Genomic DNA, 17,863 nt, shown 5'->3' on the forward strand with positions numbered 1-17,863 from the left:
ATTCTCAAAATATAAAATTGACTTCTTGGACTTGATCCTTTACTAAGACTACTTCCACAAAAATGTATAGTTTTCGCTTTATATTGAGCTATCGTTATCTTCCTTTCGTCCAGTAACAAGATACACGTTGTAGATCCGCAGAATATAGTAGCAAATGTAGCACGAAGTGTCGAATAAGATTTGCTCGTCAGGATTAAGCTTCACACCTCGAGTTGTTCATATGCAATCGAGTCGAAATCATTAAAAGCATATGATTAAATCGAAATTTGAAAGATTTAGCCATCCCTCTCCCTAGCTCAGATGTAATTTATTGGTCTATTGTTGATCGAGTATTGTATAGTTATGAAAAATAGGGACAAAAAAGATGCAGTACCTAAGGGAAAGTCTAGCGAATGTCGAAAAACGATGTGGTATCTTGTTAAAGGTGTAAGATTTTGAAAGATTTAGTTTTACAAATTGGTAGGTAATTTATTACAGCATTAAATAAGAAAATTAATCCATCAACTATATATATATATATATATATATATATAACCTACCAATTTGTAAAACTAATATTGGTTATTTATATTGTCAAAATTAAGTTATAGTATGCTATTTTTGTTTTGTTTTGTTTTGTTTTGTTTTTTTTCAGTTTTAGTTTTTCTCTTGATAAAGGTGTAAATGTAGAGTTGAAGTGTATAAATTATAATGTCATAAATTACAAACTATACTAAAATTATCATAAACTAAAACATGTAAATTAAATTAAATTTAACAATATAGATGGTCGAATTAAATTGCAAGGATCAAATATATATGGTCAAAATTATAATTTTTCATGTCGAGATTTAGCAAAGTGTTGATTAAATAAAATTTTAATGGATTACATCCCATAATTTTTTTATTTTTTTTTAATTCAGAATATGCATTCATAGTAAATAAAAATATTATTAATCCAAAAAACTAAGACAAAGAAAATAATGAATAAATTGATCAAAATTATAAAGTTAACAGGACTGATTCTACATGTTTTCCTTCTTTATGTGAGATTATATCCAACAAAGTAATATTCTGTGGGATTGTTTGAAGTTTGTGATAATGTTGCACTGATTATTCATATCCGATAATCTTATGTTTGGGCTGCATATTTTCTTGACCCCGTTAGATACAGGCTTATGCTGACAATGTTCTCATGTACACTTCTGAACAATTTACATTTATGTTCATTTCTCCGTAAAGATTTGTGAGACCGTACATATTCTAGATCAAGTGGTGTTAAATTTTCTTGACAGGTTTTCAATTAAATTGTTTCCCCAAATGTTATCTGTTTTACATCAATAAATAGCGCACTAGCACGAAATGGATTTTGAGTTGAGTGCCTCGAAATGTATGATTCAATGATCCAAAATGGTCTTAAACCGTAAAAAGTAATGTTTTCGAGTGTGTTAACGGGTGGCAGCCATCCAGGATTTGTTGACGGGGGAAGATTTGCGTTCCGTGCAATGCAAACTCGATGTGGACTACATCCAGAGAGGCAGCATTATTCTTGTATAGTTGATCTTCTTAGCAGTGCAGGTTTGGTAAACGAAGCAGAAGTTGTTGGGGAAAACCCATAAACCGCAGAATCCATAATGATAAATCATCAAGAATTTGATTGAAAACTTAAGCGGAAGCGTACCTGAAGCCATAATCCTGAATTGTTTAGAATGTGTCTTGATCTTCCAGATCTACGCGCTCTTTCCTTGAGAGAATCCTTTAGTTTCTCTTCAGAACTATTTTCTTAATGAGGGGTAGAATAGTGAAAGTGACAACGCAAGATCTGGGGACCATGACCCATATTTATAGATAATGTTTATCAATATCTTCTGATATTTCTGTTTTAGCTCATCATAAAAACAGAAATTACACTTATGTCTCTACATATTAAAGGCCCACAACCCATTAGATACATCAAAGCCCAATAACCCGAAACCTTAGTTGATCACTTTATTTTGGGCTTAACTTAATAGACAACCCACAACACATAATTATTCACATATAAGCTCATATAAATAAATTGATCCAACAATCTCCCACTTGGGCTATATGTGTAACTTTATAATTATGTTTGTGAAAATAACCTTATGAGCTCAAAATTGTTGTCATTCCGAAATGTATCTATAACCAATCTGGTCCATCAATCACACCAACATAGGATTAAAGCAGTCTTCGCTATACTCAAGGTAACTAGACCCATCAATGGTCACATATACTAACACAACTGAATGACATGGATCATGAAGTGGATGTGTAGCATGGAAATTTCATGCAATGTGACCGTAACATGCCTATTTCCAACTGGTCATTCCTTTAACCTTATTGAGATTAAACTTTAAATCATAATCAGTGTGTGACTTAACTTGAAATTTATTTCTGCAGAAAATAAATTTACATAACTGTAACTGAAAATGTCTACAACTGAAAAGCATTTAAAATAACAAACTCCCACTAAAACTGAATTTCCTCAATTGACATCACACTCATACTAGTAGTGTGCTCATGAAATTGTTTGGGTTCTAGTCCCTTAGTAAGCGGATTCGCAACCATAGAGTTTGTACCGATATGCTCAATAGACAATTTTCCACTCTGAATTCTTTCTTTAACAACCAGAAACTTGATGTCAATGTGTTTTGACTTCGTCGAGCTCCTGTTGTTATTGGAATACATAACTGCTGATTTATTGTCACAATGTAATCTTATTGGCTTTTCAATGTCATCAACAATGCGCAGTCCCGTGAAAAAATTTTGCAGCCATATTCCATGATTGGATGCCTCATAACACGCTACAAACTCAGCTGCCATGGTGGAAGAAGCTATAAGAGACTGTTTAGCACTCTTCCAGGAAATGTACCTCCAGAAAGGAGATAGATGTAGTCTGACGTAGATTTCATACTATCTTGGTATCCAGCAAATTCGGAGTCAGTATACCCCATGATCTCAAGCTGATCCAACCTCCGATATATGAGCATGTAATCTTTTGTTCTCTGTAGGTACCGTAAAACCCTTTTGACTGCTTTCCAATGTTCCACTCCTGGATTACTTAAATATCGTCCCAACATTCCTGTCACGTACGCAATATCTGGACGTGTACAAACCTGAGCATACATCAGACTCCCCACTGCAGATGCATAGGGAACCTTCTGCATTTCTTTTTCCTCACAATCATTCTTTGGGTATTGTTTGAGACTAAATTTGTCTCCCTTAGCCACAGGGTTATCCGTTGGTTTACAATCTTACATCCCATATCGCTTGAGAATTTTTTCGATATAGCCTTTCTGAGATAATCCAAGAATACCTCGAGAACGATCCCAATGTATCTGAATATCTAGTATAAAAGATGCATCACCAAGATCTTTCATCTCAAAATTCTTAGCTAAAAATCTCTTGGTTTCATGCAACAACTCTATATCGTTACTAGCGAGCTGAATGTCATCAACATATAAAACCAGAAAAATATGCTTACTCTCACTGAACTTATGGTACACACTATCATCGACCAAATTCATCTCAAAACCAAACGAGATGATCACTTGATGAAATTTGAAATACCATTGTCGAGATGCCTGCTTGAGCCCATAGATGGATTTCTTTAATTTGCAAACCATATTATTTGTGTCTTTGGACACAAAATTTTCTGGCTGCACCATATAAATCGTTTCATCAATGTCATCATTTAGAAATGCAGTCTTTACATCCATCTGATGAAGCTCAATATCTAAATGCGCCACCAAAGCCATTATAATCCTTAAAGAGTCTTTCGAAGAAACCGGAGAGAAAGTCTCTTTATAATCAATGCCTTCTTTCTGTGTAAAGCCTTAGAAACAAGACGAGCCTTATATCTTTCCACGTTGCCTTTCGAATCCCTCTTGATTTTATATATCCATTTGCAACCAATGGGCTTCGTACCTTTAGGCAATGGGACAAGATCTCATACGTCATTGTCTTTCATGGACTTTATCTCCTCATTCATGACATCATTCCACTTTTGAGAGTTAGAACTTTCCATGGCTTGACGGAAGTTAATAGGATCATCCTCCATCAATCCAATGTCTGCCTCATGTTCTTGAAGAAATACAATGTAATCATCCGGCACAGCATTTCTCCGTTCTCTAGTGGATCTCCTTAATGGCATAGGTTCTGGAGGTGCTTGAGTTTGTTCATCTAGAATGAGAGGATCTCTAATATTGTTTTTCTGTATTGTGTCTTGGTCAAAATGGGGAATATGATCCTGATCAATGTCCAAAACACCTGTGGGAACATTTACATATTTCTCTTCAAAGACAATATCCCTTACTTTATCTCCCCCCGCAAACTCAACATCCTCAAAGAACCGGGCATTTCCTGACTCAAAAATCGACTTACTCGTAGTATCATAAAACTTGTACCCCCTGGATCTTTCAGAGTATCCAATAAAATAACAACTAACTGTCCTTGAGTCCAATTTCTTTTCATTAGGCTTGTAAGGCCTTGCCTCAGCTGGACATCCCCGAACGTGTAGATGCTTAAGACTGGGCTTTTTACCCGTCCAAAGATCATATGGGGTTGTGGTCGCTGCCTTAGTTGGAACCCTGTTAAGGATATATGCTGCGGTCTTTAATGCTTCTCCCCAGAGTGATTCTGGTAAGGTAAAATGACTGATCATACTCCTCACCATATCCTTAAGCGTTCTGTTTCGTCTTTCAGCAACACCATTCATAGTGGGCGAACCCGGCATAGTGTACTGTGGGACGATACCGCATTCCTCCAGGAATCTAGCAAAAGGTCCTGGACGTTGTTCACCTGAACCGTCATATCTACCATAGTATTCACCATCACGGTCAGATCTATCGCTTTTAATCTTTAAGCCAAGTTGATTTTCAACTTCAGCTTTATAGTTTTTGAATACATCCAATGACTGTGCCTTTTCATGAATGAGATAAATGAAGCCATATCTTGAAAAATCGTCTGTGAACGTTATAAAATACTGTTGACCATTCCAAGAAGCCGAAGGGAATGATCCACAAATATCAGTATGTATAAGTTCTAAGACGCCTGAACACCTGTTGGCTTCAAATCTCCTTTTATTGGTTTGTTTTCCCTTTATACAATTAACACAATTATTAAAATTGGTGTAATCTAAAGGTTCGAGAATTTCGTCTGACACAAGTCTCCTTATTCTCTTTTCAGAGATATGACCCAATCTTTTGTGTCATAACGCAGCTGATTTCTCATTGTTTAATTTTTTTTTAGTGCATCTACTTGTTTGCAGGGATTCATTAAATGAAGCAATAACATCCAAAGAATAAAGATTATCGTATCCTGATAAAGAACCAGAACCTAACCAATTTTGAATCGAGAAACAAACTGAATATTTCATTTTCAAAAGAACAAGAATAACCAAATTTTTCAAATGCAGAAATAGAAATCAAATTCCGTCTAAAAGACAGGCACAACAAATGTTTCATAAAGATCCAAATATATTTCAGTCTTTAACAATAATCTAAATTTTCCTATTGCTTCAACTTCAACTTTGTTGTCGTCACCAACATAGATGAATCTTTCAGCATCACCTTGGTTTTCGGCAATCCAGGCAACCCTGCATAGACACACTGATATGAGTTGTTGCACCAGAATTTATCCACCATGTGTGTCTAGGCACTGAAGTTAAATTAACCTCAGAACAAACCATATTCAGAAGCATACCTTTCTTAGCACGCCAAGCGTGATAATTACTGCATTGCTTCTTCATATGCCCATCACTGCAACAGAAAAAACAACCAAAACTTTGAGAATCACTAGGATTCTTCTGTTGTTTCTTCGGAGGCTGTGTATCCGCAGCTTCCTTATCCTTTCTTTTCTTTCCTTTATCTTTCGAGGTAGAGGCATAATGAGCACTTTCTGTCTTGTCTTGCTTCAACCTTTCCTCTTCCTGGACACAGTGCGAGATGAGCTCATTCAGAGACCAAGTCTCTTTCTGACAGTTATAGCTCACCTTGAACTGGTTAAATTGAGGAGGAAGAGATATTAAAACCAGATGCACCAGCAAGTCCTCAGAGAGGTCAAGCTTCAGTGCTTTCAACCTTGAAGCAAGATGAGATATTTCCATAATGTACTCCCTAATGTTGCCCTTATCCGTGTACCTCATTGAAAATAGGCTAGCCAAAAGTGTACCAATTTCAGACTTTTCACTTTTAGCAAATCTCTTTTCGAGGTCTTGAAGGAAAGCCTTAGCTATAGTAATGTCGCTAGACATTGTGCCTCTGAATGTTTCTGGAATGGCCCTCTTCATGATCATCATGCACATGCGATTCGATCTCTTCCACCTTTCAAACTCCCTCTTTTCATCGGAGGTACTCTTATCCGTAACGGCAGGAGGAGAGTCAACCCTTATCGTAAGGTCCAAATCCATGACTCCGAGAACTATCAATAAATTCTCTTGACATGATTTAAAATTAGAGCCATTTAACATTGGAATAGAATTTATGTTGGAATGAATATTTGCTGGAGTCAAATCTGAACAGAGAACAAAAACAGAACATACATGCTCAACCAAATATCCAAATAAAATAATCAATAAATTCAAATAATGTAAACCCCATAAACAGAATATCGTGCACTCCATTAATGTTTCATCTTTGGACAAAAGATTAACTTGTAAGTGATATCCTGGTACAACAGTTAAACACTAATAGTAAATATCATGTCAAATAATAACCTTCCTTTGAGTCGATTTATTATTCACATGAAAAACCGAACAACTATCACATGTTTACCACCACAAGTGCATATGTAATTATATTAATTATTAACCTTCCTTTGGGCCGATCAATATTAATATAATCACATATACCTAAAATCCTTTTGTATTTCAAAATAAAATTAATTTCCATAAAAGATGTCACTTTGGCGACATTTTATTTCAATTATTCAATTTTAAAAATACATATAATCTTATCATTATTTGAATTAATGAATATTTAACCTTAACCGAATAAACCTGAACAAAAAAAATATTTAAAAAAGTACGGGTCGGGTCAACCCCGTTCCGTACGACCCGACCCGAATCCGTACGAGTCGGGTCGACCCGTGTCCGTACGACCCGGCCCGAATCCATACCTTTTTTTTTAAAAAAAAAACTTTAATCCGAATTTTCGATTTTCCTCTAAAATATTTTGTTGAACAAAACTGGAAGGAAAATCGAAATCTTATACTAAATCTTTAAAATTTACAACCAAATCTTTTTACCAAAACTGAAACCTTAAAAGATTTGGTTTTCAACCAAAAATTTTCCACATCTGAAACCATATCAAAAAAATTTTCAGATCTGAAGACAAAACAGAAAAGTTTTAAACAAAATTTTCTTTTCCAGATCTGGAACCGAATCATATTCAAAAACTTTAAACAATTCTTAATAATTCAAACATGATTGGCTCTGATACCACTTGTTGGGGAAAACCCATAAACCGCAGAATCCATCATGATAAATCATCAAGAATTTGACTGAAAATTTAAGCGGAAAGCGTACCTGAAGCCATAATCGTGAATTGTTTAGAATGTGTCTTGATCTTCCAGATCTACGCGCTCTTTCCTTGAGAGAATACTTTAGTTTCTCTTCAGAACTATTTTCTTAATGGGGGAGAGAATAGTGAAAGTGACAACGCGAGATCTGGGGACCATGACCCATATTTATAGATAATGTTTATCAATATCTTCTGATATTTCTGTTTTAGTCCATCATAAAAACAGAAATCACACTTATGTCTCTACACATTAAAGACCCACAACCCATTAGATACATCAAAGCCCAATAACCCGAAACCTTAGTTGATCACTTTATTTTGGACTTAACTTAATAGACAAGCCCACAACACATAATTATTCATATAGAAGCTCATATAAATAAATTGATCCAACAGAAGTTACTCAAAGATACACCTTGGCAGGGTGATGCCATAATTTGGAGTTCGATATTGAGGAGTTGCACGATTCATTATATGAACAAACATGAATACTTTTAGCATAAAAAATAATATTAATAAAGATTTGTATCATAAAATACGACCTGAGACCGTTTCATACAAGTTTTTGTCATATTAAAATCTAAAATTCTCATTCATCTCTCCACTATAAAAAAAATAAAATAAAAAATTCTCGTACTTAATTTAAATATCTCAACTAATATTTAACGAGCCCACTATCGATTCACAATATCAATTTACACATTTTATGTACGTAATTTATATATGATGTATTTTTAATATTCATTACTTATATTTCATAAAAATAATAAATATGATTTTTATGATATTATTCATATTCATATTTTGTTGCTAAAGTAAGCCGTGGTATGATCCGTATTTACCTATCTTGCTCGAACCAGAAGATGTAATTGGCCGGCCTATGGCGGCTTAGTAAAATAATTTATTATGAAATCATTAATAAGCTGCTCGTAGTGCTATAAGAATATAAAATAATAATAATAATAATAATAATAATAATATGCAGAGAGAATTTTTTAAAAATATTGAACCTGAGATATCTTTCATTAGAAGGAATTTTGGTATCATTTGTGTTAACTATCAACTTCGGTTGTATACGATTTTTGAGAGTGGTATATATAGATTTTGACAATCTGCTTCTATCAAGCTAGTTTTTGGGTTTGAGTTAAGTCAAAGTCCTAATTTAACATTAAATGAGAGGTCATGCTTACCGTTATGTGTTAGACTACCCATAATTGTGTCACTCGTTAATGTCTCCATGCTCTAATTGTTCATTCTTGAGCGTGAGGATGTGTGTTGAAGTCTCATATCGATTGGATAGAGTTCTTGAGAGGTCTATATATGGATTTGGACAATTCTCCCTTCTTTGAACTAGTTTTTGAGGTTCTTAATCGTAACAATTTGAGCTAAGTAAGAAATCTGATCGCAACAAAACGTAGAAGTTGTTTTAAAAATCCCACTATGTATGGAGCTTAACATCACTTGTATGAGGATGTGTCGACATGAATTTGTTGGTCAAAAGATTCCCAAATTTTTGTTGTTATGTACTTTAAATTAATTAATAAGCAATTGGAGAGAAGAAACAAGTGCTGAGGACTTGGAGACAGAACAAAATAACCGAATTCGGTTTGTAACTTGTGATGAACCAAATCGATGTTTATAGAATTCACGAAATCGTTGTTTTTAAGATTTTGGAAATTAGTGGAACACTCGTATAGATTGTCTCATCCTCATCATATTCCACAAAACATACACACAATCGGTTAACAACATTCAAGTATAATTCCGTACTTATCGAAATGTCTGTCACGATGCTTTGTACAAAACAAAACGAAATCATCGGTCATAAAAATATAAAGTTTGTATAATATTTAATGATATGCAATTGAGTTCAAGTTACCCTAAAATTATAGATCTTAACACTTGATTTATTGACTTGTCAACAATTTCACATGAATACAAAACTGAAACCCGTGATGGGGTCGCATGTGACCAAATATATATATTTATTTGTTATGTTATATTCAACTCGAATTTCTACGACCCAAACATCATACTCACATGTCTGCTTGGCTTTTTACGGCGAACAATGATATCACAACACACACCCTTTTATAATGTGGGTCGCCAATACGATCCAAACATCATACGGCAGAAGGACCGAGAAGACGCAAGAACCAACGATCGGAACACTACGGCCAACGCCCAGGACGTCTGGGTCATGTGTTTTGGGGTTTCATTTGGATAAATACTTTAAATACGTTTTAGTGTTTTTATGGTTGAATTGATGTGATGTATATTGTAAAAAATTATATATGCGAACAAATAATGAAAGAAATGAGACAAAAATATACATATATGTTTCCGGATGTTCAGAGACTCAAGCTCCTACATTACCTTTTCTTCCGTTTGGAAGGTTCACACTAGAAGATTTTGGATTATACAAGTGATTTGCAAGATCTCAGTTCAGTTTGGATTTAGACATTGTCAGACTGAAACTCATAATATATCTTTTCTGGTAATAGACAGTATGCAAACTGCTATTCAAATGTGATGAATTACAGTACTATCTTAGCACTTATTGATCATTAAAGAATCAGATACAAAGACTTTTTATCGTTTGTTAAACTGATTGAGTTTTTGTTCGGATGAAGATTTGAGCATTTAGTCTTTTTCAGTTGTTGCAAAACTAACTTCGTACAGCTAAATTATTTATCTATATATAGTTCCTGAAAAAGTATATGTTGATTTGTGTCTGTTGGCTTGTTTTTAGCCCATGTCAACATATTTCTGATGGTCGTACACTGTAACGATCAAATTTGTATTTTACACTGTTGCGATTTGTTTTTGTCTGCTTGCTCAAACCGATTCTGGTAAATTGAATGTAGGTAAACTGAAATAATGAAAACAAATATTCTGACAGGAACTATTTAAGTTGCAGATGGAATCGTATCAATTTTGTTCAACTGGACCAATTCAGTTTAGCTATTTGTTAACACCAAAACATGAAATTTCTTTATCCATCAGTGTATGTACGAGCAAATTTTTTTAAAAAGTATTTTTCATCTGTCTTATGATCAGATTTGGGGCAACTTTTATTAGATAGCACTGTGTTAGATATTTGTCATAACTTGATAAAGAATATAAGATCATTCTATTTTGACAAATGAATTGTGAATTTGTAAGGTATATATTCAATGTTCAAACATTAGAACTAGTCCATCCTTAGTGTTTGCTTTATTGCTTTTACTTCTTGCTGTAACTTGTAGAAGGTTTTGCTCCTATTTTATCACATATCAGTGGCTCTTCAATCACATATATATTCATCTTCTCTTGGCCAAGATAAATCTTGATATTGTAGCAACGTAATTTGCACATATTTATCAGCTCTGTCCTCAAAATTTGAATAATATCGTGAATTATAATTATGAAGTGCATTAATTTATTTAGGGAAAACTTCATTTTTGTCCCCCGTATATTTGTTTATTTGTTGTTTTAGTCCTCTAGGTTGTCAAATACCAGTTTTAGTCTGCCGTATTTTTTTATTTTTGTTTTTTTTTGCAATTTCAGTTTTTTTTTTTTCGAGATGACGTTGATGCGACATCAATCAAACGTTGATATGTTATTGACGCCTGACGTAGTAGTATCACACCAACGTTCCTAATCAACAACTATTGAAATTATCAAAATTAGAAAGAAGCAAGACTAAATGTGACATTTGAATATATAGATGACAAAAAATGCGAAAAAGTAGACATGTAAGAACAAAAATGCAATTTCCTCATTTATTTATTTACCCCTCTTGTCTTTTTTATTGGAAGTTTTTTGCTCAATTGGACATATTATAAGAAATCGAGGTCCCAACCATAAAAAATTGGCAAGAAGGAATTCCAAGCGATAAATAACAAGAGAACAGGGGAATAAAAAACACATGTCTTTTTAACATTTATCAACAACCTCAGTTCTTGTCCTCATGAATAGTTAGCTTCTACATATAACGCCTTCAAACCCATCCTCCTTACATATACTAACAGAAGCATCTTTATACTAATCATCACCTCCTCCACCACTACGACTACCACTACCAATACCACCACCATATCCCCCACAGCCGCCGCCACGCACCCACGCAAATTCAATAGACAAAAAATGGGTGCTTTTTGCTTGAAGAACATCATATTTTTGCTTACCATATTTCTTGTTTTATGGCTTTCTTGCATGGAAAGCACTTGCAATGCAAGAAGAGTAGGCAATCATTGGAGGCAAAATTCAATAAGTAGCTCAGCTTCCCTATCCAAGAAGAAAGACAGAAAACATGGCTCCAATTATCTTCATCATGGCCATGCTGGTAAATCAGCACATAAAGCTCATTCTCCAAAAGCACCACCACTAGCTCTGACTCCCCCGCCGCCGCCGCCAGCAGCATTGGCTCCGCCACTGGCACTATTGCCACCGCCTACTGGAGGACATAAAGGAAGCCCTCCGCCACCACCAACCACAGGACACAAAGGAAGCCCTCCTCCCACAATTACTCCGCCACCCAACAAAGGTGAAAAACCACCTGGTTCCACGGTGTATAATGTGTTGGAATTTGGAGCCAAAGGTGATGGAACCACGGATGACACAAAGGTAAAGTTTATATACATAGTACGTACAAAAAATTCAGTCGTTATAGAATTTGTGAACATTACATAGTTTAATAATATCACATTATCATGTTTCCTCTTGTCACGAGACAACTGTTAGAAGGTGAATTTTGGTGGTCGGGACAAAAGTTAGGAGCTAATTGTGGCATAAAAGAAAATTCCCCTGAAAACTATTTTAATATTTATTTATTATACATGTATTGTTTTGTAAAAATGGTCGTGATTTTAATAATATATTATTAATATTTTATAGGATAATGGAGTATTCTCGATCGGGTCATTAATTCTGTTGTTGATATATGCTTTAATTTCAAATAAAATAATGGATAAGAAAGCTTTAATTTAATTAAGTCAAAAACTTGTGTGAGACAGTCTCACGGGTCGTTTTGTGAGACAGATCTCTTATTTTGGTCATCCATGAAAAAGTATTACTTTTTATGCTAAGAGTATTATTTTTTATTGTGAATATCGGTAGGGTTGACCCGTTTCACAGATAAAGATTCGTGAGACCGTCTCACAAGAGACCTACTCTTTAATTAATATCACAGTTTAAGTATAGTAACATAATACAGCTTATCATGACAATACTTTAATATATCATAATTTGTACGTGATTAAATATAAAATTACAGGAATTAATTAAAAGTAATGAAAAGATCCATATGGGTGAATTCAATGCAGGCAATTTCAAGCTGCATGGGCTGCTGCTTGCAAGGTTGAAGCCTCGATCGTCCATGTCCCAACAGATTATGTATTTCTAGTGGGACCAATTTCATTTTCTGGTCCATATTGCCAACACAATATTGTATTTCAGGTAAACTATAAATGCTTTTATTTCAAATTACATTTCCAAAATATGTTCATCAAGGTGACGTGTTTGTTGAATTTTTGGCAGTTAGATGGTAAAATTGTTGCCCCAACAAGCTCAAAGGCATGGGGCTCTGGTCTTCTTCAGTGGCTTGAATTTACAAAACTGGTAGGAATTACAGTAAAGGGAAGCGGGACGATAGACGGCAATGGGGCTGTTTGGTGGCAAGGTTCTTCATACGAAGATGATCCCTTGGATGGTCGATCAACACTTTTAAACCCATCAAATGGAACAATGAAGGAAAGCCCTCCTATTTCAGTATGATTATTCTCTTTATCTTTCGTTAGTTAACTTAATTCCCAAATGCCTAAAGTTAGCAAGAATTGATCTACTAAAGTGACTCACATATTTTTATTTCAAGACATGTTGAAAAAACTAAATCTTTAACTACATTGGCTACTTTACAATGAGTCGCTTAATATTTCGCAAGTGCTTCCATTATCCTTCTAAGTGTCACTAAATTTTACTTTTTGGGCCAAATATCGCAGCTTGCAAACTCGTCTGGAGAGAAAATGCCACGCATAAAGCCAACGGTGAGAACCGACATTGACATTACATTAACCTGAGTCCTGTATTGGAACTAAATGTGAGTTTCAGTTTTTACTAAAATGGAACGATATGGTTCTTAATGCTTAGGCACTTAGATTCTATGGAAGTTTCAATGTGACGGTAACCGGGTTAAGCATACAGAACAGCCCTCAATGTCATCTAAAATTCGACAATTGCATTGGAGTATCCGTCTATAATTTTAGAGTCTCATCCCCAGGCGACAGCCCGAATACGGACGGAATACATCTCCAAAACTCCAAAGATGTGCTTATTCGTAATTCCAATCTTGCTTGTGGTACGTGAATAAACACTGCAAAAACTACATTTAATTTCCACTATTTGTATGTGTGATGGACTAATTAAACAGGTAGTCATGTCAATTCAGGGGATGACTGTGTATCCATACAAACCGGATGCACCAATGTATACATACATGATGTCAACTGCGGACCAGGACATGGCATCAGTATCGGAGGTCTAGGAAAAGACAATACCAAGGCTTGTGTATCTAATGTCACCGTTCGAGACGTGTTCTTTCGGGGCACGAAGAATGGTGCCCGAATAAAAACATGGCAGGTAAAAAAACAGCAACATTAATATTGGATGTAATATATTCAAACATTTAACAATATTCGTGATTCCTGAAGAAAACTAAATATCACCTTTCCAGGGTGGATTAGGATCTGTGCAAGGAATACAATTCTCAAACATTCAGGTATCCGAAGTCCAACTCCCGATTATCATCGACCAATATTATTGCGACGCCCGAAGCTGCAAGAATCAAACGTCTGCAGTGGCTCTATCAGGTATAAGTTATGAAAATATAAGGGGAACGTATACGGTGAGCCCCGTCCACTTCGCGTGCAGCGATAGCATGCCGTGCACGGATGTCACACTTACCAGCATAGATCTGCAGCCTCAGAAACAACGATATCACATGTACGATCCTTATTGTTGGCAAGCATTCGGAAAGCTCTTGTCTCCCACAACTCCTCCGGTGAATTGCTTGCAAATTGGAAAGCCAGCGAGCAACAACATTAATCCGGGGAATAATGATTCTTGCTAACTAGTTAGCTTATAGAGATCACAAGTTTTATTATTTCTGTACTAGGTTTTCCTTCTTTTTTGTGAGGCCGGGCGAGGCTAGCTGGCCCCTTGAATTTCTTCCATTAGATAGTGAAGAGATTAGTGAGGATTTTTTATTTTATATATATATATATATATATATATATATATATATTGATACTCACGGGAAATTTAGGGTCCGATCCCAGCAAGTGTCACTAATCCAGACGCACGGTTCCGAAATTACCCTGAGCCTGAAATCACAAATAAGATCGTTAGAAGGGGGCCAGGAGGGTGTCCTGGCGTAGCCCCTCCGACGCTCAAGTCAGAGACTGAGGATATATGAGGGAGCAGCTAAGGGTACTGCTGAAAACAATATATTGAATGCCATATCATACGCTCAAACCGGGTATTTATAGGAGAATACATGTGCCCTTGATGGGCCTGTCTTCCATTTGGGCTTGGGATGGGCCAGGGGTTTGGGCCGGATCTTGATGGGTTCATCCCTGGGGTATCGCGACCTGACCGGGCAGGTCAATCCCCGTAATTTTCGCAGCGGCAAGCATCGTTTGTTAACGACAAACGAAATAAATTTTTCTAATACGGTACGTCCTCGTCGCAGATAAACCAAGGACAACACAACTAATCGAACTTTGAACCTACGATTCAGTTCGACTCGGGAGGGGGAGACTGGTGATACCCCAGGGATGAACCCATCAAGATCAGGTAACCCATCAAGATCCGGCCCAAACCCCTAGCCCATCCCAAGTCCAAATGGAAGACAGGCTCATCAAGGGTCCAGGTATTCTCCTATAAATATCAGGTTTGAGCGTATGATATGGCATTCAATATATTGTTTTCAGCAGCACCCTTAGCTGCTCCCCCCATATATCCTCAGTCTCTGACTTGAGCGTCGGAGGGGCTACGCCAGGACACCCTCCTGGCGCCCTCCTAACGATCTTATTTGTGATTTCAGGCTCAGGGTAATTTTGGAACCTGCGTCTGGATTAGTGACACTTGCTGGAATCGGACCCTAAATTTCCCGTGAGTATCATATATATATATATATACACACCTCACGTCATCTTTGGAAACAATAATTCATATATATACTGATATATATATATATATATATGATGGAACTCGCTACAGTTATTTTTCGATGTGCACTGGGTCAACCATCAAGTTAACGCAATATCTTGTAAATCATATCGATCGGGTAAACCGTACTAGAAAAATATTATGTGACAGGCTCGTCCAAAAAAATGTTGGTAGAAGAAATTGAATTTCTGACCATTGATTAAACATTCATATATTTCATCACTCCCACACCCTCGAGGGATTATTATGATTCTACTTTAATTAGTAAGACTGTTTTTTATTCATACCATAATCGAATTATTATAAAAAGAAGGAAGTTGATATTTACATGTTGGAATTCAAATAAGTAATATATAATGTCATCTACCGATTATTTAAATATTCGAATTCAAATAATAAATAGTGAAAGAATTTATAATAATTCATTAGAACAGAGCCCGTCAAAATTCAAGAATTATCGATTAATATGACGTGCGAATAAATTATCGTGCATCACATTACAAATATATAAAATCAAAGGTCAGTCTATTCTATTACGTATGTTTATTAATTAATAATTGTAATTATTAGACTTGGATTAAAGAACAGTTAGAGGGAGGAAATGTGGAGGAAAGGCGAAGTGGCGGCGAAAATGGGGTGATGAATTAGAAATAATGACCCCACAAATTATTTAAAATATTATATTTAATCTGTTTGAGTCAAAATTGGTAGTCTTCGTCTCCAAACTTAAATTGAATAAAAAGAATGCCGCCATGCGCCCACCACTGCACAGTACAAAAAGAAAATGGAGGCTGCATACATTTGATGTGTTCCGTGAATAAAATAACGATTGATCCTATATGATTTCATTATTTACATTTAAATTATAGCAAAGAAATGTGTTTTTTTACTTGTGCACAATTTTTATTTAACGAAATACTTGATTATTATCACTTCACTGGTTTAATAAATTTTTTCTAGTTCTTACCACAAATTTGACAAAGCAAAAACTCATGTGAGACGATCTGATGGATCGTATTTTGTGAGACACATCTCTTATTTGGGTCATCCATGAAAAAATATTACTTTTTATGCTAAGAGTATTACTTTTTATTGTGAATATCGGTATGATTAACCCGTATCACAGATAAAGATTCGTGAGACCGTCTCACAAAAGATCTTCTCATTTGACAATATAACTTAATCATTATTTCACCAAACAAAACCACAACTTCAGTAAATTTGTTGTTTATCATCTATCTATATAACTAAATATTATATGTTATGTTTTAATTAGGTTTTAAAATCGTGAAATCAAGGGTATTTTGGAAAAAAAAAATTTGAAAAACCATTGACATTTTTTGTTTCTGTGTAAAAATTATAGTAAAATGTTTTTTTTAGATAAAAATTTAAATTAATTAATTTTTTTGGATAAGAATTTCTTATTAGACTTTTAGTAATTGAGCTGAGTGATTAAATTAAGAAAAGGCAAAAAAAAATGTGTTTCGTTTCTAATTCAATGCTAATTCCACTGTTGCATAGATGAATGGATGAAAGTAATAGTTAAAATATTTGAAAAAAAATATTAATATTACAAAAAAAGTATGATGTTATTTGTAATTTTCTGATTAAAATTTATTTTTCCAGAACTAAATTTATATATATATTTCACATGTTAATTATTGTTTGATCTTGCAAGTTTTTGGGAAGATGCACCCATCCATAAATAAAATTCATGAAAGAGCTGGGAATGTGGCTGCCGGGTACTACCAAAGGTCAACTTGGCCTTATAACTTAAAAAAAATGCATATATATATATACATATATTTGAAGTTTCGATCCTCTAAATATTTAATTTTGAATTATGGTTCTATAAATTATGTTGTGTTTTGATTTTGTCTTTTTTTTTTTTTTAGAATAGTAGCATGACATCAAACACGTTATTATTTTTACATGTCACGTTAGTAATTTTCGATATCATGTCATTACTCTGACAAAAAAATGATCAGAAGACGAAACATAACAACAAAATTCAATTTTGAATACTTCAAGATCAAAATAAAAATAAAAATATAACTTATAGTTGTTGCAAATCAATTAATCCAAGAACTTAACCAATCGCCGTTTTTGAATGGAAAAAGTATTTTATTCAAGAA

At 34.8% G+C, this 17,863-nt stretch overlaps 1 protein-coding gene across 1 annotated transcript; it reads left to right on the top strand.

Annotated features, from left to right (window-relative positions):
* Positions 1–11,487: 11,487 nt before the first annotated feature.
* LOC142533222 (polygalacturonase At1g48100-like) lies at positions 11,488–14,736 on the top strand. The gene is made up of 6 exons (XM_075639908.1): positions 11,488–12,133; positions 12,827–13,271; positions 13,502–13,546; positions 13,650–13,857; positions 13,948–14,138; positions 14,233–14,736. Exons 1-6 carry the CDS (start codon positions 11,649–11,651, stop codon positions 14,626–14,628), a joined length of 1,770 nt encoding a protein of 589 aa, XP_075496023.1. The 5' UTR covers positions 11,488–11,648; the 3' UTR covers positions 14,629–14,736.
* Positions 14,737–17,863: the final 3,127 nt, after the last annotated feature.

This window comes from Primulina tabacum, chromosome 18 (assembly GCF_025594145.1).
Source record: "Primulina tabacum isolate GXHZ01 chromosome 18, ASM2559414v2, whole genome shotgun sequence".
NCBI lineage: Eukaryota > Viridiplantae > Streptophyta > Magnoliopsida > Lamiales > Gesneriaceae > Primulina > Primulina tabacum.